Raw genomic sequence first — 22,203 nt, 5'->3', positions numbered from 1 at the left:
TGATGAACCAGCTGATTTCTTTAATAACGACTGATGAAAGAAATTCTTTAAGGGGGAGGAGCCAGAGAGATGTTACCGGGGTAACATCTCTCTGGCTCATCTCAGGTTTATCTCAGGTTTAACTAACTCAGAGTATTCACTAAACCTGGTTTCTGAAACAGGACTCTGGTGAACATGGTATGGCCCTGGATCAGGATTCACTTCAGCTCACACAACAAATCACACACACACACATGTATATATAAACACATGTATATATAAACATCAACAACAAATGCATATAAATAAACTAAATGTTCCATAAAAACATTAAAAACCTTTTGTTGTGAAACATATTCATCAGAATTAACTATCAGCTGGAAAACTTGTATCTGAATCCATTCTTTAAAGTCCAGCAGGTCTTAAACAGCGTTGTGTGGGCCCGGTTTGGTCCAGTTCATGTTGTGTTGGTCCGGTTTGGTCCAGTTCATGTTGTGTTGGCCTGGTTTGTTCCAGTTCAGGTTGTGTTGGCCCGGTTTGGTCCAGTTCATGCTGTGTTGTTCTGGTTTGGTCCAGTTCAGGTTGTGTTGGCCCGGTTTGGTCCAGTTAAGGTTGTGTTGGCCGGGTTTGGTCCAGTTCAGGTTGTGTTGGTCTGGTTTGGTCCAGTTCAGGGTGTGTTGGTCTTGTTTGTTTCAGTTCAGGTTGTGTTGGTCTGGTTTATTCCAGTTCAGGTTGTCCTGGTCTGGTTTGGTTCGGTTCAGGGTGTGTTGGTCTGGTTTGGTCCAGTTCAGGTTGTGTTGGCCCGGTTTGGTCCAGTTCAGGTTGTGTTGGCCCGGTTTGGTCCAGTTCATGTTGTGTTGGCCCTGTTTGGTCCAGTTCAGCTTGTGTTGGTCTGGTTTGTTCCAGTTCAGGTTGTCTTGGTCTGGTTTGGTCCGGTTCATGTTGTGTTGGTCTGGTTTGGTCCGGTTCATGTTGTGTTGGTCTGGTTTGGTCCGGTTCAGGATGTGTTGGTCCGGTTTGTCTGCGGCTCAGTCCAGGAGGTGACCCAGTGTTTGGGTGTCTTCCTGCTTCTGGATGAGGAGATGTGGTCTTGGATCAGGAAATCGTCACAGTCCCGAAGCTGCTGCTGCTCATCTTTACCCATAATCCTCCCCTGGTGGAGCACCGCGTCCCGCCACGCACCACGACGCACAAAGAAACCACACTGCAGGAACACAGAGACCTAGTATGAAGGCGCTGAAGCAAATATCCATAAATCATTAAAATGGAGTTCATAAAGAGGCAGATAAAAGTGGGTCAGAGCTCCCGGTCCAGACTCTCTCTCTCAGACAACGTTAGAAATTAATAATTGTATACTGACGAGAAAGCAAAACATGTACAACATCCCTTCTGTGGACCTTGGTTGGCGGTAGAACCTAAAACCAGGACCAGGGACATTCAGATCGTGTCCGATCAGTTTACCTTCCAGAGCAACAAGCAGATCACAGCCAGAAGGGAGACTCCAGCCAGGACGGATACCACGAGGATCCACATGGGGGCTCCGGACCCCGGCTGCTGCCCCTGGCCAGGGTAGATGTGGACTTCAATCTGCAGAGGAAGAACACTGTGATTCAGGAGGGGGCGGAGCCCCAAGAAGCAGGAAGTAAACAATCTGATCTGGATTCAACTGTTCAGGACTTGATGGTTTAGAGATATTCAAGTGTTTAGACAGGAAGTACAATCCTCCTCTTACTCACAGATGTAAGTCAATGTGACAAAGTATTTTTGGGCCTCATGACGGCACGCGACAGACCAGGAAGTTGTAATTCCCCCGTTTGTCAGGACTGGGAACACTGGGAACCACAACGTTTCTTTCTCCGTTGTGGTTCTTACCAGATCAGTACCAGTACCTCGGTGCTCTGAGGCTCCATGTTGATTGTCGGTTTGCTCGTCTGCAGCTTCAGAGTCGCCCGGCCTCGAACCAGCACCCTGTAAGCATCACTGTAGTCCTGAAACACATGAGGACAGAGTACCTGAGGAGGTAGACAACAGAGTACCTGAACAGGTAGAGAACAGGTAGAGAACAGAGTACCTGAGCAGGTAGAGAACAGAGTTGTTTGTACCTCCATCATGGTGGCGTTCCACAGTCTCGCTCTGACAGTCAGAGTTGCTGAGTTGTTCATGTTGGTGAGAGGACAGGTGAAGGTCTCACAGGTAGCACCGTGAGCACAGTCCTGCACACAAACCCACACATTTGTACTTTTATACCATCTCTTACTAAATATATTCTCCAGCCCATGCAATTAAGTATAAACCCTCAAACTGAGTGACCAGAGTGCTTGTACCAGGACGTAGGACGTCTTCTTTTGGTGGAGGACATGTAGAGCTTTCTCTCTCGGCTCCTCCTTCTTCTCCTCCAGACTCCTCCTCTTTTTATTCTCCTGCTTTGACACCTGAGCAAACAGGAACACAAACTCATAAACAGACCGTTTGATCAAATGTTCAGCCTTTAAAAGGTTCCTCTGTCATCTTGATTGTGAGTTTGTAGGTCTGACCCCTGATAACCAAACCAGGTGAGTCGTATTAATATGAAGGCGTTTTACCAGCAGGTGGAGGGGATTGATGATGTCGCCGGGTGGAGCACAGCGAGTCTCAGATGAGCCGTTCACTTTGATCTCCGTGAGGTACAGCAGCCACTTCCCATTGGACACCTCTGTTGGCCAATCAAACTCCACCTGCAGATGGCCCAGGTGGCCCAGCGGCTTCCCACTGACGTGCACCTATCGGAGGAGGCTGTGGGTTATCACCTGACCTTGTCACGCTTCAGAAGGCTGACTAGTTTCAGACGAACCTGTAAGGTGAAGAGCAGCAGACTGCCGACATCCTCCGTCTCCTTCATGGCCGACTCACCGATCACATGACCGCTGAAGGAGACCGGACCTGGAAGCGGGATTCTGTCAGGACACAGTCAACCAGTAGGAGAGGTGAGGTCATCAGCTCAGAGGTCAACATGAAGTGTTCTGGACTGAGTGGTGCTTACAGAGTGAGAGACGTCTGCAGAGAATACTCCACCAACAAGGAGGCGGAGACCGGAAATAGATCTGACTGCTCACTGAACCTGAAGACACACAGGAGAATCGACTCAGTCCCCGTCTAATAAGATACCTTTAGACATGTGTGTGCGTGTGTGTGTGTGTTTGTCCTACGTGGACAGCTGCAGCAGAGACTGAATCTCTCTGGTGTCTAAACTGATTTCAGACGGCTGAAATATTATCAACACCTGAACCTGAAATACAGAGAGACAAAGAATCAGATCCATTAGAGTCTCAGCCGGAGCTGTAGCGGATCCAGCGGGACTGTCGTGGATCCAGTAAAAGACTGTCAGGACATTGTGTACCTGCCGGTTGCTTTTGAACGGGTTCCCCAGCTCACACAGAAGAACAGCGTCCTCAACAGAACACTCCATCACCGTCCGGATGTCACCCTGAAACACAGACAAACATTAGTGGCTGTAGGAATCTCAAGACCCAAGTCCTTCAGGTTCCGTCAGGGTCAATCAGGGTCAGTCAGTCCAGTCCTTCAGGGTTCATCAGGGTAAATCAGTCAAGTCCTTCAGGGTCAGTCAGTCCAGTCCTTCAGGGTCAATCAGGGTCAATCAGTCAAGTCCTTCAGGGTTCTTCAGGGTCAATCAGTCAAGTCCTTCAGGGGTCCGTGAGGGTCAGACAGACAAGTCCTTCAGGGTTCATCAGGGTAAATCAGTCAAGTCCTTCAGGGTTCATCAGGGTAAATCAGTCAAGTCCTTCAGGGTTCTTCAGGGTCAATCAGTCAAGTCCTTCAGGGGTCCGTGAGGGTCAGACAGTCAAGTCCTTCAGGGTCAATCATAGTCAGTCAGTCAAGTCCTTCAGGTGAGTCTCAAGTCCTTCAGGATAAAGGCACAACCTTTGTTCGGACTCCGGAGTAAACGAGTGATGGTGGGATGCTAATGTTCAGAACGGCATTGTGAGCGTCCTCTGCTTGTCGGCCCGGAGACGGTGTGTTGCTGACATTGACCTCCAGAAACAGTCTGTTAAAGCTGACGTTGTAGTACAACACCTGACGTTCCTTCTGCCTGGAAACACACAAACGACGACATGAAAGCAGCAGTGTGAAGTCCTTTGCAGCCCATTAGTTAAGAGCTGATGTAGTAACCTGGTCAGGGGATGCAACGTTAATGACGCGAGGCAGCGGCTAAATTCCACCGGTTATTGGTCCAAATCTCCAGACCCAAGAACTTTAGGAGGATTCAAAGTCTCAAACCTCAAGTAACGTCTCACTTTCCTTATGAATCCAATCCAGAGTCTACTTCAAACTTCTAGGTTTCAGGGAAGAGTTAAGTCCAAGTCTCAAGTGAAGTATTAGGTCCTGGTTTATTTCGAAGGTGAATCTCAAGTCAGGTTTCAAGTCAAGTCCCAGAACGGAAAGATTCAATACAGGGACTCATCAAGTACAAGTCATGAAGAAGAATATTCATCTTTATCCAAGTTCTAAGAACATAAAGTCAAAGTCAATGCCGAGATCCTCAAGGCAAGGGAAGTCCATCTCATCTTTCTTGTTCGAGTCCTTCAGGATATGTGTGAGTTAAGTACCGAGTCGTATAGGACGAGTTAGACCCCACACAACTAAAGTGTTAAAGCAGAAAGAAAGGCACCCTTGATCCTGTGTTTTCATTCAGTGAACCCACAGTCAGTATGGAGGACTTCACTCACACAGCGAAGGGGTTCTGGTTCTCATCTGTGAACTGGGCTGTCATCTGCAGATTACTATGGCAACGGTTGTCAGAACCACAGGCCTTCTGGATGTGGATCTGATGGATGAAGAAAAAAACATTCACACAGTCAGTGTTGCTGTAATTCAGACTGACTTCTGATCTGGGTTCTTTGTTCTCAATTGACTTCCGTGGGTTCTGTTTATTTCAGACTTTAGTTTGAATTGGTTATGACCTGGGTTTTGACCGAGGTTGTGATGCGTTCTGTGGTGGGTTCTAATGCCGGTTCAGGGTTTGTTTCGTGTTCCGTGTATTCTGGCCTAAACTCTGATGAGTGTGGAAATGGGTTCTTGAGGTCTGCTGGGTTCTATTTACTTCTGACCTTAAATCTGATTTTTATCTGGATTCTGCCAACAACCTTTTCTGATGGGTTCTGATCGAGGCTATGAAGGACATTTGGGTTCTGACCTGGGTTCTGATGGGTTCTGATGGAGGCTATGAAGGATGTTTGGTTTCTTACCTGGGTTCTGATGGGTCGGGGTGACTGGCTCAGTACAGGGAGGCGCTTCAGGTCCTGTACGGCGTTTCTTTTTTTCTTGGGAAGCTTCTCATGCAGAGAGACATTCAGGGAAAACACCAGAGGTTCGACTTGGTCTCGGATCGGACTCTGCAGAAGAACAGAAGAACAGAAGAACCTCAGCAACATGCTCGACAGTTCGTCAAAGGATTCCAGAGGGTCCTTGAACGCACCAACAGTGACTATGTTCAGTCTCTTGATGGTAAGATCCCTTTGAAGTGTTACCCTGCACTAACATGCACTAACATGCACTAACATGAACTAACATGTACTATCATGTACTAACATGTACTAACATGCACTAACATGAACTAACATGTACTATCATGCACAAACATGCACTAACATGTACTATCATGTACTAACATGCACTAACATGCACTAACATGCACTAACATGCACTAACATGTACTAACATGAACTAACATGCACTAACAGTCTGTCTGTCTATCCATCTATACATCCATCCATCCATCAGAAATGTGGCATCAACAAGATTATTATATTTTATAGTTATATATTATTATTGTAGTTCTTGGAATCAAACTGAGGGTCTAAGGTCAGATAAGATAAGTAGAACATGACGAGTCTCAACACGGAGAACTCAAACTGAACGAAGACCAAGTGAAAGCCCAGCATGCACCACTGCTCTTAAAGGAACAGTCCGTTTGTTGCAGAACTCCGTGAGAGAAACCGTGTTCTCTCACAACTTCTTTCAGGAAGTCAACATGTTCCTTCAGAGATCAAACACCACATTCACAAACGTCTTCTTCTCATTGATCGTAACAGCTGAGCATTTATTTTTAGTGTTGAGAACTTGGGAACGAGTGACAGACACACACCAGTACATATCTCACACCTGCTCTCCAGAGGTTGATCCCATCAGGCTTTAATGCTTCCATGATCTGTCTTCTAGCGCCAACCTCAGCAGTCAAACTTGCAGGCGCTAACATGGTGCAAACAAGGTGCTAACAGTGTGCTAACAGAGTGCTAACATGGTGCTAACAAGGTGCTAACAGTGTGCAAACAGGGTGCTAATAGGGTGCTAACAGGGCACTAACAGAGTGTCTCACCAGCAGCTGGACGCTCAGACTTTCACAGTGTTTTTTCGGCATCGACAGGAAACCAGCGTATACGCTCTGCCCGTTGTCACGGAAACGGAGGCGGGACTTGATGCTGGTGACGTCAGCAGTAACGGTGAAGTGGACGGCTGAGAGAGAGAGAGTTTTTATTTTTATTTTTCAAAAGAACTTTATTTACATACTTTCTACAAATAAAGTGCTAATGCGTTAAAAATCACAGGTTGTTTTGGTTTTAAAAAAAAATACATAATTTATATATGTCCATCATTTATGTGTATTATTTATAATTTATAATAATACACATAATTTATCCGATAAAAACTTGTGCAAACACCAATTCCTCTTCAACAACAGGACAAACATTTTTAAAACACCAACGTTGTTTAAAAGCGTCTAAGTCTCCGATGTGCTTATGAAAACGGAACTCGAGCCAGTCTTCTATGTGTGTTCTATGTGGTCTGTGTGTTCTATGTGTTCTACGTGTTCTGTGTGTTCTGTGTATCACAGCCTTGTGCATTTTTGTGAGTGGTACATGTTTGTACAGTGTCGGCGATGCAGAGAACATCGGGAAAGCCGCTGCATGCCGTGCTGTTCGTATAGTTTATTTAGCGCTTAAGAAACTTATGGATGTGTTGAAAGCACTCATAATTCTATGACAATGTTATTAGTACACCATACATATCATTATTGTAGAACATGATTAAGGTGGACTCAAATGTATTGTACATGATAGATATGCGCATACAGTACATATATCCTCATAAGTATATATTAATTAATATACTACTGCCAGCAGGCACATTTAAATAAATATAATCCGATTGATTTGGGTGATGACACACTTAAAATTAGCCGATACATTCTCCCAACACTTACACATTTAACTTGTTTGATATTTTGCCATGCTTTTGGTGGCAGCGGTGGTGGTGTTATGCTGCAGTCACAGGAAAAGCGTTGCGAATCTTCGCAACACTTTTGATGTGAACGCAGCTATAGATTTTGCCACGATTATGTTCTTGAATTCCTCAAATGCATTCATGATCATCTCCTGCTTGTCAGCGGAGAAAAAAAAGGCTCTTCCTTTGAGTTTATTTGCCATCGTACTGTTAGATAATCATGGATTCAGTGATCGACTATTTCCCCTTTTGAAGCAGACGGGACGTGCAATTATCCTGATGACTGACGGCTAATAGGCTAATACTAATATTACGACTAATAGGACATTTGATCGACTTAGTTGAACCACGTACGAGGAACTGAGCCCTGTTCTACGTGTTCCATGTGTTCCATGTCTTCTACGTGTTCCACGTGTTCTGTGTTCCATGTGTTCAATTTTTTCCATGTGTTCTACGTGTTCCATGTGTTCCATGTATTCTACGTATTCTATGTGTTTGATTTGTTCCATGTGTTAGATTTGTTCCATGTGTTCTATGTGTTCTACGTATTCTATATGTTCCATGTGTTCCAATTTATTTATTTTAGTCATATTTCTATGCATCATAGCGGAATTAATTTTAATATCTTCTGTGTCTGTAATCATTATTACTAATAATACATTCATTGTTTATTCTGAACACGTGTGTGTGTGTGTGTGTGTGTGTAGATGTTTGGTGTCATAGCAACAGTGTGACCTTGTCTATGATTGGTCAAATTAATGAAACAGAAGCAAGACACAGAAAGCTCCCCGAGGAATACTGAGTGTGTGTGTATGAGTGTGTCTCAGATGTAATATTAGCAGTAATCTGTAATGTGATTTATCATTCACAGAAACACACAGAAGACGAGGACACACAAGGACACAGCATGATGTCATCTGGTTTGTGTGTGTGTGTGTGTGTGTGTGTGTGTGTGTGTGTGTGTGTGTGTGTGTGTGTGTGTGTCACTTTGTTGATTAACAGCAGGCGTAAATTGACAGCTTTGTCCTGTCAATCAATCAGGTCAGCAAATTAGCTGAGAGCACACACACACACACACACACACACACACACACACACACACACACACACACACACACACACACAGGAAGCTGATGAACATTAACAGCCTCATAAACAGTCCATCTGTCAGGTTAGCGACATTAACTAAGCTAGCAGGTCAGAGAGACCCGCCGTGTCCTCTACCTCCATTTATATTACAGCATCTATATCTATATATATCAGTGGCGGGCCGTCAGGGCCTGCTAAGCCTTCTCTGCTGGCCTAAACAGAATCACAAAAATATAGCTATTTTATAAAAAAGTTTTAGTTTTTGTTGAACAGCTGATCGAAACTGTGACTCAGACTGAATGCGCAGGTAGAAAGTCCACGGCCCGCCACTGATATACATAGTTATATAAACTGATAATGACTATATATGTATATAAACATATATGTGTATATATATATATGTATATATACACATCTGCTCTTGTTATAATAATTATTATAATTAAAGCTGCGAGCAGCGATGAACAGGTCCTCGCTCTTTTGCGCCTGTCGGGGGCGCTGGCAAGAGGTTCATTGGTCGTTATCTTCTAAACACAATGATATATCAAAAAGCTTTTCATTAAGATTCGATGATACGGCTACAATATCATACAATATTTATACAATCATACAATAAATATGACGTGTTTACTTACTGATGTTGTCTCTGTCGCTCCTTTCTCCAGTGCTGAAGATGTAGGAGAAACACACCTCCACCTGAATGCTGACACAGACACACACACACATGAGTCGCTAGCTGCTAGCACTTAGCTTTTAGCTGCTAGATGCTAGTAGTTAGCTTTTAGCTGCTAGCAGTTTGTGGGTTTGAATCTCACCAGAAATCACAAGTCTTCGGCTCGACGACGTCCGGAGAAACTCTGAGGGATTTATTGAGGTGAACGACTGGACGAGTTCTGGAGACATCAATCAATCAATTAATCAATCAATCAATCAACATATGAGTACAATATAATGCAAACAACATTTGAAAATACATAAAACAGTCATTTAAAGATGCTGCATAACAGAAATGAACTGTACTGTTTAGCTATGTTATCATAGAGCTAGTTATAGTTATAATCATGTAGTGTTGTAGTAGTTATACGTAGTACATCAGGAGACTTTATACTGACACTCTGGTTAGTTACCAGTGTTTATGAATAGTTACAGGTAGTTGTTGGTAGTTATTGGTAGTTGTGAAATAAATGAAAGTGCAAAGGTAGTTCCAGGCTGGGTTGAGGTACCTGAGCAGAGCGACGGCGTCATCCAGAGAGCCCACCAGCAGGTCTGGATACTGGTTCCCATCAACATCCAGACCTCCAGACAGAGAGTAGCCGAAGGTCCTGAACACCGGAGAGACCCTGCTGCCCCGGATCACCTGCAGGGATGGACAGGGAGGACAGGGGGTTACAGGTGTGATCTACACATTGACTGTCATCAATCAGAGGAGTTCACTTCAGACCTGGCTCGGCTCTGTAGAGACCCCCTCGCTGCTCCCGGTCCAGATCATCACACTTCCTGTTTCATGGAAAGGAGCTCCGACTGCAAAGTCTACAACACCACAAACAGGTCAGCGTCTCCGTTTCTGTCTCAACGCTCAGATCATCACGATGGTCTCAGTTCATCACCGCACCCTGGAAGCCATCCTGGTCCAGGTCTCCAGCAGCAGCTACAGCCATGCCGAACCCCGACCCGCTCGGTCCCGTCAGCACCGCGCTGGGCCGGGAATCAAACCGTCCACCTGCATTCATGTACACATAAACCGCCCCGCCCGCCTCCTGCTGACGCTGGAAGTAAAAAGGAGCGCCCACCAGCAGATCGTTCCACCTGCAGGAGGAACGAGGACCAGTAACTTAAACCTGAGCTCTCTAGACTTCCACATTTTAAACTTTAGTTTTCTGTGAAAAACTAAAGTCTTTAGACTTTTGGCAGCTGGAGGATAAAAAAAACTACCGTCTTACATGAGTTATCATCAGACTTTTCTTTGGTTTATTACAGAAAGTAAAGTCACAGCTTGAACCTTTTTGAAGAGTTTGATACACAGAAGTCACTACTTGTTTCTTCATGTTGGGACACAGAGAGAAGACCACAAACAGGAAGTGACTTCATTATGAATGGTTGAATCCTCCGTTACCCGTCGTTGTCGAGGTCGGCGGTTGCCACGGCGTTCCCGAAGTACGAGCCTGTCTGTTCGCCGCGTAGAGTCTGCTGAGTCGTCAGGTAGTGCGACTGCTTCTCAGCCAGCAGGACAGAACCACGAGCGTCCTCTCTACTGTCCTTAGGAGCTCCTGTTCCCCAATGCAGGGATCAATGCAGGGATCAATACAGGGTCAATATAGGGCCAATACAGGGATCATACAGGGATCAATACGTCAATCAGCTATTGATGTATTCAGAACTCACCCGTTACTATGGTTTCATCCTCCTGAGAGAGAAGGCGCCGAGCCTGAGTCACCGAATATCCTACACACACACACACACACACACACACACATTAAAAGGAGGAGGCGGAGGAAGAAGAAGAGGACGAGGATGAAGAGGAACATGAGGAAGAAGAGGAGGAGTATGAGAAGGAGGAGCATTTAAAGGGACAGGTCACCTATATAAATGTTTCTGCGCTGCAGGTTGGGGAAGGCGCTCCTCTTGGAGTCAAAGACAACGTCTGGGTTCATCCAGGAGACGTGGACGTTACCTACCACACACACACACACACACACACACACACACACACACACACACACACACACACACACACACACACACACACACACACACAGGAGATAAACATCCATAACTGACCAGAGCAGACGTTAGCCCCACAGAGCAGAGGTCACCTAGAGGTCACACAGAGGTCACCTAGAGGTCACAAAGAGGTCACCTTGCCACTCGTAGCTTCCAGGTGAGCCAACGATGACGTCAGTCTGCGTGATGGAGGCAGAAATCCCCATGTTGCACATGACCTCACTGCTGACATCACCCAGGTAGCTGCACACACAAGCAGAGGTTTACTGACAGGAGACGTCTCGTGCAGAGCCATGTGACCTACCCGTCATGTGACCTACCTGTCATGTGACCTACCTGTCATGTGACCTACTGTCATGTGACCAACTGTCATGTGACCTACCTGTCACGTGACCTAACCTACCTGACATGTGACCTACTGTCATGTGAACTACCTGTCATGTGACCTACCTATCATGCGACCTACCTATCATGCGACCTTCCGTCATGTGAACTACCTGTCATGTGACCTACCTGCCATGTGACCTACTTGTCATGTGACCTACCTATCATGCGACGTTCTGTCATGTGACCTACCTATCATGCGACCTACCTATCATGCGACCTTCTGTCATGTGACCTACCTGTCATGTGACCTACCTGCAGGGCTGGTCGGGGTTCTGCCAGTGAATGTCCGTGTCGTCGTACTGCAGGTCGTTTCCACGGAGATAACATCGGCCAATCATGTGTCTGAGTTTGAACGCTCCGTAGAGTTTAACGAAGCGATGACCACACGCCTGGAGGAAGTGAGGAGACGGGTTAGCTAGTTAGCTAGTTAAAGTCAGACGAGACAGACAGTAACTAGTTAATGAGTCACTCAGCTAGTTATGATCATTTCAGTCATGTGATTAGTTAGTCTGACAGATTATGAATCAGGTGACGAGTGGAGGAGGAGCAGGAGGAGGAGGAGGAGGAGGAGGAGGAGGAGGAGAAGGAGGAGCTGGTCCTCTCTGGTTCTCTGATTAGTCAAACTAAATGCAACAAAATGAGAATCAGAATATAATCGTTGTGAATAATAACACAGCCTAATAATAACTCACCTAATGCCAACAAACATATTGAAACATGAAAAGAGGTGAATGGAGATTAGTTTAAGAACAGTGATGCCTTGATCAGCCAATAGGAACAGAGACTCACCAGCACCCGCCCCCCAGGTCTGCCCTGACTGGCTACTGAGACGCCCAGCCACATGTCCTCGACCAGGTCTTCAGACAGATTCAGGTCTGAAGGACAGAACATTGTGAATGTCATTTATCTGCATTTATGACATCGAAAACTAAACTTCTCTGATTGGCTGTTGCTGTGGTTACTTCAGATCACAGATAACAAAAACAGACAGCAGCTGTCACTTCTCACTGAGGGATGGAGTACCCATAATGCACCAGGAGAGAGAGATAACATCTCAGGGCTAGAAACAGATGCTGACATTAGTCACCTAAAAGCTCCGACCGGAGACTTCCTTCTGGTCATGAAGAGTACGACACATGGTCCATGGCAGGGGGCTGGGGGTAGGAGACAGGAGGTAGGGGGCAGGAGGTCCTGTCTCCTGCCTCCTGTATCCTGTCTCCTGCCTCCTACCTCCTGTCTCCTACCTCCTGTCTCCTATCTCCTGCCTCCTGCCTCATGCCCTCTGCTTCCTGCCTCCTGTCTCCTACCTCCTGCCTCCTGCCTCCTGCCTCCTGCCTCATGCCCCCTGCTTCCTGCCTCCTGTCTCCTACCTCATGCCTCCTGCCTCCTACCTCCTGTCTCCTGCCTCCTACCTTTTGCCTCCTGCCTCCTACCTCCTGTCTCCTACCTCCTGTCTCCTGCCTCCTACCTCCTGCCTCCTGCCTCCTACCTCCTGCCTCCTACCTGCTGTATCCTGTCTCCTGTCTTCTACCTCCTATCTCCTGTCTCCTACCTTTTGCCCCCTGTTTCCTCCCTCCTGTCTCCTGCCTCCTGCCTCCTACCTCCTACCTCCTGCCTCCTACCTCCTGCCTCCTGCTATGGCGGCCCTGTTATGTGTACAGATTGTAACGATCGAAACAACAACAATGAATCTCGTTGTTATATTAATCCCAGTCGTCCTCAGAAAGGATTTCTGGAAAGAAAGGTGTCTCTTATGAAAGACTTCATGTGACTTCCTGGTTGAATACAGGTGAGTCTCACCTGGGTCTATGAGCTTCATCCTGCTGCACTCTGATTGGTCGGTGGTAATTGGGCAGCTGTACACTCCTCCTGTTCGATTGGCTGGAACATTAGTCTCTGCCTTCTCCCTGGGTGCTCCGACCAATAGCCTGACAGAACAAGACAGGTGAGACAGGACAAGACAGGTGAGACAGGGGAGGAGGAGCTAGGAGGGGGGACAACGGGGGGTGAAGAAGAGGAGGAGGAAGAGGATTAAGAAGAAGGGGAGGTAAAGGAGAAAGAGGAAGAAAAGAAGGAGGAGGAAGAGTAAGAGAAGGAGGAGGAAGTGGAAGAGGAAGAGAAGGAGGAGGAGGAGGAAGAGGAGGAAGAGGAGGAGGAGGAGGAGGAGGAAGTGGAAGAGGAAGAAAAGGAGGAGGAGGAGGTAGAGGAGGAGGAGGAAGAGGGGGGCCTTTGTCCTTGGTCCTGCTGTAATAATGACGTCTCAGTCTGAAGGACGTCCAGACGGAGGAACCAGACAATGACAGACGGAGGACTCTGTGTTTCATCTCAGTCATGTGACACGATCAGCTGATTCTGCCTCAGAAACCAGGAAGCGTCCGCTGACCTTTGACCCCGACATGTTTTCTGCTCTGGAAGGTTCTGACTCTCTAAGAGGAGCTTCTTTGTGGTCCATCTTGTGGACTTTGTAGTGTCCTAACTCCTTATGACCTCTCCTCTTCACCTTTCCTTGACCCTGTGACGTTTACCACAGAGGTCAAGGAAAGGTGGGGAGGAAAGGACGTTAGGAAGTGACTTTTGGACTATTCCATCGCACCCCTGGTCTGGATGTTTCTGTTCAACCAATCAGAGGACAACTTGACCCCCCAGAGGAATCTCTCTGTGTGTGTGTGTGTGTGTGTGTGTGTGTGTGTGTGTGTGTGTGTGTGTGTGTGTGTGTGTGTGTGTCTGTGTGTGTGTGTGTGTGTGTGTGTGTGTGTGTGTGTGTGTGTGTGTGTGTGTGTCTGTGTGTGTGTGTGTGTGTGTGTGTGTGTGTGTGTGTGTGTGTGTGTGGTCCATTAGCAGCCAATCCCATTAGAGGCCATAAAGAGACGGATGTCATGGTGACCGTAGAGACAGGCAGCTGGGTGACCTCTGGGCGACCTCCACATTCTGGACCTGGAGGTTCAGATGGCGAGGCGACAGGAAGTCAGTTATTGCAGCTGAGATTTCAAACGCTGCATCTTTATATGGAAAACCTTCCGGAACCTTTAAGGAACCCCATGATCACCACCTGACCAGGATTCCTCCTGTGCACCAGCGTTAAGCAGCTCCTCGTGCTCCATATATATATATATATATATATATATATATATATATATATATATATATAAATTATGTTATTATTATTACCCACACAGCGCATGTAGACGGGTTGGGCCTCAGTACTCACAGGTAACTGTCTGTCTGCAGGTCCTGGTGCAGAGAGACAGACAGTCCAAACAGACTCCCGCCTCGTCCCGTCTTTAGCAACGAGAACGCCGTGTCGAGGTTAAAGGTCACGCACACGCCGAGCCACGCGCTCAGCAGCACGACCACGCCTGTCGCCATGGAGACACACCTGAGAGGAGGACGACAACAACATTAACGGTCAGTTTCAGGCAGGTGGAACTAAACAAGGTGTATTTACAATAACCTGGTTCTATAAGAACAGACGGAGACCTCTACTGGACGTTCCTCCAACCAGGAGACAAAGGACGGATCTAGTCGTGCACGTTAACGATTAGAACCTGCAGGTAGGAACGTTAACGATTAGAACGTTCACATACGGAACGTTGACGATTAGAACCTGCAGGTACGGAACGTTAACGATTAGAACCTGCAGGTACGAAACGTTAACGATTAGAACGTTCACATACGGAATGTTAACGATTAGAACCTGCAGGTACGAAACGTTAGCGATTAGAACGTTCACATACGGAATGTTAACGATTAGAACCTGCAGGTACGGAACGTTAACGATTAGAACGTTCACATACGGAATGTTAACGATTAGAACCTGCAGGTACGGAACGTTAACGATTGGAACGTTCACATACGGAACGTTGACGATTAGAACCTGCAGGTACGGAACGTTAGCGATTAGAACCTGCAGGTACGGAACGTTAACGATTGGAACGTTCACATATGGAATGTTAACGACTAGAACCTGCAGGTACGGAACGTTAGCGATTAGAACACGCAGGTGCGGAATGTTAACGATTAGAACCTGCACGTAGGAACGTTAACGATTAGAACACGCAGGTGCGGAACGTTAACGATTAGAACGTTCACATACGGAATGTTAACGATTAGAACCTGCAGGTACGGAACGTTAGCGATTGGAATGTTAACGATTAGAACCTGCAGGTACGGAACGTTAGCGATTGGAATGTTAACGATTAGAACCTGCAGGTACGGAACGTTAACGATTAGAACGTTCACATACGGAATGTTAACGATTAGAACCTGCAGGTACGGAACGTTAACGATTAGAACGTTCACATACGGAATGTTAACGATTAGAACCTGCAGGTACGGAACGTTAGCGATTGGAATGTTAACGATTAGAACCTGCACGTAGGAACGTTAACGATTAGAACACGCAGGTGCGGAACGTTAACGATTAGAACGTTAACGATCAGAACTTTAAAGATTAGAACGTGCACATAGGGAACGTTAATGTTTAGAACGTTAACATTTACAACATGCGCGTACGGAACATTAACATTTATTTTTGTTGACAATAACAACATTACGAAATATTTTCAGAAACAAAGTGCAGTCTGAAGAAGAGAAGAAGAAAGAGAAAAGGAGGAAAGAGAAAAGGAAGAAAGAGAAGAAGAAGAAGAGAAGAAGAAGAAAGTCAAACCTCGTCTTCCTCGTCAGAAGCCTCGTTCCTCCGTCTGCTGACTCTCCGCTCGCTCTCTCATTCTCATTCCTCAGTCATGCTCGCTCGCCCTCAAATGAAATCATGTCTCTCTCTCCGCCCACACTGTCTCACTCTCTCTCTCTCTCTCTCTCTCTCTCTGCCACACACACACACACACACACACACACACACACACACACACACACACACACACGCACACACGCCATAAATGGATTTTGGATGTTTGGGCTGTTTAAATGTGAATGCTTGACTCACATCATGTGACCTGACTGCTCGCGTACGTACGTACACACGCACGCATGCACGCACACACACACACACACACACACACACACACACACACACACACACACACACACACACACACACTGCTGTATCTGTGCTGATATTTGCACGATGCTGGAAGTTAAATTCATATTATTGATCACTGAAGACAACAGCACCATGAAGTTGTCCAATCAGAGGCAGCAATAGCCAATTAGGTCTTGGTCCTGGTCACGTCTTCTGTCTCTATCTGGGTCTTTCTGTGTAAATGCTGTTTAACACCCCCCCAAAAAAAGCGGTGAAACTACAAAGTTCTGACCACAATAAAGATCATCTTAATGCTTCGTCCGTCTTCTTACAGTGTTGCTTCATGCAGATGATTTAAACAACCTCATAGTATTACTTTATTAACGAGGTTGGAATATAAATGAAAGAAGGAATATGAAAGTGAAACAAAGGTATTTTTCACAGAGTACAAAGCAACTAAACTGTCTCTTTGTTCAATTTCAAACATGCTGAATTAAATACGTTATCACACTAACAATGTCTCAAATCCCTTTATGTTGTTATGGTTTATATGCAGATTATGATCTGATCATAAGAATATGCAGACAACAGTTGACTTGATATGTTTTATTAATATGAAAAAATAGTTGATTCAGAAGATGATAATCAGAAACATGACTCTTTCATCAAAGTTTCTGTAACTGAAGTCAAATAGAAGAATGAGGGCTGAAGCTGCAGTTCAACACCAGAGAGAATATCAATACAGCAGTTTGATCACTTTACAGCAGTTTCATCACTTTACAGCAGTTTCATCACTTTTCAGCAGTTTTCAGCAATGTAACGTTCATAGTTTTCCAGCCGGTTTAACAGATTATTGAAAGTATTTCCAAGTTATAACAACGGTTATTTACATGATCTGCGTTTGTCTTCATGATCGTTTGTTCTTGTGAACGGACGAATGATAAGTCACTTTAAACGCCGCTAGGAATTGTGGGTCGGCATTATCTCCTTTCCTTTTGTAAAGGCAGGTCCAGTGTTTCCTTTGCTAAAGGAGCTAAGTTAGGAAGCATGTAAGCTCCTTATCTTTGCGTTTAGAGAATTCGACCGGCTCTTATCATGGCGGCCACTGAGGTACTTCAGGTGGAGGGGCGGGAGATGCAGATTCTAAAAAAAATGGCGTCAAATTCTTGGCGTTTTGCTAAAAGCCTCCGTGAGATCTCCGTGAGGTCGGCTTTTCTGCGGTTGCGTCTCTCAAAACAGAAAATAGATCTAAGCTCAACATTGAGCATGAATTGAAAGCGGCCGTATCAAATCTACAACCCTGTTTGTATCTGGTTTACTTGAAAGGGATTTCAATTTTCTTTATTTTATTATTTGAAAAAGCACGGATGGAGGAGTCACAAAAAGTTTGACCATTTTGTTACAATTTTGTTGGGGCGGTGGGGCCCGGACATTCTTCCTCCAAAGTGGGCGTGACAGAACAAGTTTGAGAACCACTGGACTAAACCATTACATTACATAATAAATATATAAACCAGGTCCTCTAACCTGTGTGGCAAGATTTTCTTCAATTGGCTTCTAAGATAACGACGGTCAAATTACCTTGAGTCTTCAAAACGTTCGTCTACTTGTACCGATTATATTCTTTATGTCACCATAAATAAAACATGAATACTAGTACACAAAACAAGTAGTAGCTAGTTAGTTTAGCAGGAACAACAATCTGGATTAAAGAGATGTTGGTCGTTCAGATGAACAGAAGTACAATATACATATATGTATACATACATATGTACGTATATATATATACATATATACGTGTGTATGTATATATATATATATATACACATGTATGTATATATGTATTATATGTATGTGTACATATATGTATCATACATATGGGTAGCACTTTATAATAACACACTATTTAGCATTAATAAAGCATGAGTAAACACTTAATTCATCATTTATAAAGCATTGTTCCAACATGAACATTCATTAGTAACTCATTAGTATGCAATTCATAAACAGTTATATGTTTCATTCCTGATTAATAAGCTTGACTATTATGCGCTTCATGATTGGGTTTTCATACTTTATAAATGATGGATTCCCCATTTGTAAATAAAGAAATATATATTGCAAACCAATTATTAAGGACTTATAGATGATGCACTAATGGTTACCATGTGCTTTATAAACGTGTTTTAATACTGCAATTCATGATTAATTCAGGTAGTTACTACTCGTTAGTTAAGTATTAGTTAAGTATGTTCTGGCCATTGAAAAGAGAAACAAAAGGCCTGAGCATCAGAGCCGCACAACTCTGCCAACAGCTGCTGACTTTGAAGAGAAACTTCAGAAACCTCACACAAGAGAAAATAGCAGAGATTTTATTGACCCGCAGGATGTCATTAATATGGATGAGGATCCACTGACAGTCGACCTGAAAACTCTTCTTGATTCTTAAAGAATTAAATAGAAACTGAAAGAATAAATTAAACAGATTAATGCAATTTAAGCAAATACATGTTATAGTGTGAATTAAATCAAAATACACATTCATAAATAACCACAATCAAGTAAAATCATCCTTCAGTAAACAAAGCTTAAAATGACTCAACCACGAGGTTTATGTGCCTAAGAAATCTAATAAAGTAATTGAAATGAAACAGTTTAAATTTCCACTGCAGAGTAAATAAAGAAATACAATATGATCTTTATCCTCGCCACAATATGGCCATTATAATCAAGATGCTCTGAACCAGGCCGAGCGGAGCGGTCTGTCGCCACGTAGTGGCCAAGCGGGTAAACCGCCTGGAGGTATACATAGATAGATAGATAGATATATTATAAAATATATATATAATAATTATATATATTATAAAATATATATAAAATATATAAATTATATTATACATATATATATATATATATATATATATATATATATATATATATATATATATATATATATATATATATATATATATATATATATACACACAATAAATTATATATATATATATATATATATATATATATATATATATATATATATATATATATATATATATATATATTACATTTGTCATACTGTATTGTATCTGTGCTGTTTGTGTAACTTGTGTGGACTGTGCTACTTATATAAAATAGTGGTTATATATATATATATCCTGCTAACGCTATCGTCACTCAGCTCGCCTGCAGGTGTGGAGGGAAAGGTTCAGTCACCCACAATGCATTTAGGCACAGGGCTCAGTGAGAGAGTAGACGAAAGAGAAAAGGATACAAAAATGTGTAATTTAGTAGTTTTAGTGAGTGACGCTAACGCTAGTTACTCATTAGAAGTGATGCAAGTTCAGCTCAAGGTCTTGAGTCTGTAAAGGGGGCGGGGCCTGTGTAACAGGAAGTACTTCTTTAGTCTGGAATTCTGGTCGTTAAGATTGGGACTCCGTCAGGTGAAGAGGTGGGTTGTGGGTCCGGAGTCCAGACTCTCAGGCGTTTGGTCGGATCTCAGCGTAGTTCTTGACGACTCCGGAGAACCTGATGATGTGAACTTCGGGATTTTGGGGTTTGAAGTCCTGCCAAAGGTATTCAGGTGAGAGCACCTTAGTGGGCTTGTTGATCCACATGTACCTGGACAGGAAAGGAAGGTCATTAGAGTATATAACCAGGTGCGGTACAACACAACTCCTGCCTGTCCAGGTGACTCCTCCTGCCTACCTGTCCAGGTGACTCTCCTCCTGCCTACCTGTCCAGGTGACTCTCCTCCTGCCTACCTGTTGAGGTGACACTCTCCTCCCTAGATGTTCAGGTGACACTCTCCTCCCTATATGTTCAGGTGACTCCCTCCTGCCTACCTGTCCAGGTGACTCTCCTCCTGCCTACCTGTCCAGGTGACTCTCCTCCTGCCTACCTGTCCAGGTGACTCTCCTCCTGCCTACCTGTCCAGGTGACACTCCTCCTGCCTACCTGTCCAGGTGACACTCCTCCTGCCTACCTGTTGAGGTGACTCCCTCCTGCCTACCTGTCCAGGTGTCTCTCCTCCTGCCTACCTGTTCAGGTGTCTCTCATCCTGCCTACCTGTCCAGTTGACTCTCCTCCTGCCTACCTGTCCAGGTGACTCTCCTCCTGCCTACCTGTCCAGGTAACTCTCCTCCTGCCTACCTGTCCAGGTGACACTCTCCTGCCTACCTGTCGAGGTGACACTCTCCTCCCTATATGTTGAGGTGACTCCCTCCTGCCTACCTGTTCAGGTGACTCCCTCATGCCTACCTATTCAGGTGGCTCTCATCCTGCCTACCTGTCCAGTTGACTCTCCTCCTGCCTACCTGTCCAGGTGACTCTCCTCCTGCCTACCTGTCCAGGTAACTCTCCTCCTGCCTACCTGTCCAGGTGACACTCTCCTGCCTACCTGTCGAGGTGACACTCTCCTCCCTATATGTTGAGGTGACTCCCTCCTGCCTACCTGTTCAGGTGACTCCCTCATGCCTACCTATTCAGGTGGCTCTCCTCCTGCCTACCTGTCCAGGTGGCTCTCCTCCTGCCTACCTGTCCAGGTGACTCTCCTCCTGCCTACCTGTTCAGGTGTCTCTCCTCCTCCCTACCTGTTCAGGTGTCTCTCCTCCTCCCTACCTGTTCAGGTGTCTCTCCTCCTGCCTATCTGTCCAGTAGACTCTCCTCCTGCCTACCTGTTCAGGTGTCTCTCCTCCTGCCTACCTGTTCAGGTGTCTCTCCTCCTGCCTACCTGTCCAGGTGACTCTCCTCCTGCCTACCTGTCCAGGTGACTCCCCTCCTGCCTACCTGTCCAGGTGTCTCCTCCTGCCTACCTGTCCAGGTGACTCTCCTCCTGCCTAACTGTCCAGTAGACTCTCCTCCTGCCTACCTGTCCAGTAGACTCTTCTCCTGCCTACCTGTCCAGGTGACTCCTCCTGCCTACCTTTCCAGGTGACTCTCCTCCTGCCTACCTGTTCAGGTGACTCTCCTCCTGCCAGGCCGCCTCGATGCCCTCCTGAGAGTCAGCCTCAAAGTTGGAACGGCAGGTTTTGGCGAGCTGGTGCACCTCCTGCAGGAGGCCCCCGAAGGCCCCGCCACAGTAGTAGAAGTCCCCCTCCCCAGGAGCCACGTAGGCCCTGGACGCCGGCCTTCGCTCGTAGGGAAACCCGCTGCGGGTGTCTCTGTAGTAACCTGCAGACACAAGGACCAAACATCCGGCTCCTTAGTGGCAGCAAACACGTCGATGTGCCCACTGACCCGGATGCATCATAGCAACCAGTACTGACCTGGATGTGTCACAGCGACCAGTGCTCCCAGTGACTCGGACCCCCAGCGGCCGTGGAACTTAGAGTCCACGTCCAGACAGAAGATGTAGTCGTTGTTGTTCGGGAGCTGCTCCTCTATCAGCGTCTGGATGAGCTCCATCCTACGAGCCGAGATCTCCTGCCAACGCTTGGAGCTGGGCACCGAACGCACCGTCAGCTGAAGAGGAAGAGGAGTCACCCACCCTGGGTTAAGAGGAGGAGTCTGTGTACAGGTGTCTCCTCTGGGTTAAGGGGAGGAGTCTGTGTACAGGTGTCTCCTCTGGGTTAAGGGGAGGAGTCTGTGTACAGGTGTCTCCTCAGGGTTAAGGGGAGGAGTCTGTGTACAGGTGTCTCCTCTGGGTTAAGGGGAGGAGTCTGTGTACAGGTGTCTCCTCTGGGTTAAGGGGAGGAGTCTGTGTACAGGTGTCTCCTCAGGGTTAAGAGGAGGAGTCTGTGTACAGGTGTCTCCTCTGGGTTAAGGGGAGGAGT

At 45.7% G+C, this 22,203-nt stretch overlaps 2 protein-coding genes across 2 annotated transcripts in view; both read right to left on the bottom strand.

The window, feature by feature from the left end:
* Window positions 1-251: 251 nt before the first annotated feature.
* LOC306749592 (integrin alpha-3-like) lies at window positions 252-14,820 on the bottom strand (the record flags this gene model as incomplete). The annotated part of the gene is made up of 25 exons (XM_079232904.1): window positions 252-1,183; window positions 1,441-1,566; window positions 1,869-1,967; window positions 2,082-2,192; window positions 2,562-2,738; window positions 2,810-2,912; window positions 2,999-3,076; window positions 3,165-3,244; window positions 3,356-3,442; window positions 3,898-4,066; window positions 4,704-4,801; window positions 5,223-5,369; window positions 6,353-6,489; window positions 8,982-9,049; window positions 9,162-9,239; window positions 9,570-9,703; window positions 9,788-9,876; window positions 9,959-10,152; window positions 10,460-10,613; window positions 10,729-10,788; window positions 11,204-11,310; window positions 11,707-11,843; window positions 12,244-12,329; window positions 13,255-13,382; window positions 14,663-14,820. 25 exons carry the CDS (start codon window positions 14,818-14,820, stop codon window positions 977-979), a joined length of 3,012 nt encoding a protein of 1,003 aa, XP_079089030.1. The 3' UTR covers window positions 252-976.
* A 4,699-nt stretch (window positions 14,821-19,519) lies between these two features.
* LOC306749364 (globoside alpha-1,3-N-acetylgalactosaminyltransferase 1-like) overlaps window positions 19,520-22,203 on the bottom strand; it is a 3,766-nt gene continuing 1,082 nt past the window's right edge. The window contains exons 4-6 of the mRNA XM_079232645.1: window positions 21,697-21,892; window positions 21,382-21,601; window positions 19,520-20,050 (exon numbers count right to left, since the gene is read on the bottom strand). Coding sequence (XP_079088771.1) covers window positions 19,909-20,050; window positions 21,382-21,601; window positions 21,697-21,892 — 558 coding nt within the window. The 3' untranslated portion in view covers window positions 19,520-19,908. The remainder of the gene's footprint in view (window positions 20,051-21,381; window positions 21,602-21,696; window positions 21,893-22,203) is intronic.

The sequence above is a fragment of the Taurulus bubalis genome (genome assembly GCF_910589615.1).
Source record: "Taurulus bubalis genome assembly, chromosome: 17".
NCBI classification, from domain to species: Eukaryota; Metazoa; Chordata; class Actinopteri; order Perciformes; family Cottidae; genus Taurulus; species Taurulus bubalis.
This window is presented reverse-complemented; position numbering and strand designations above follow the sequence as displayed.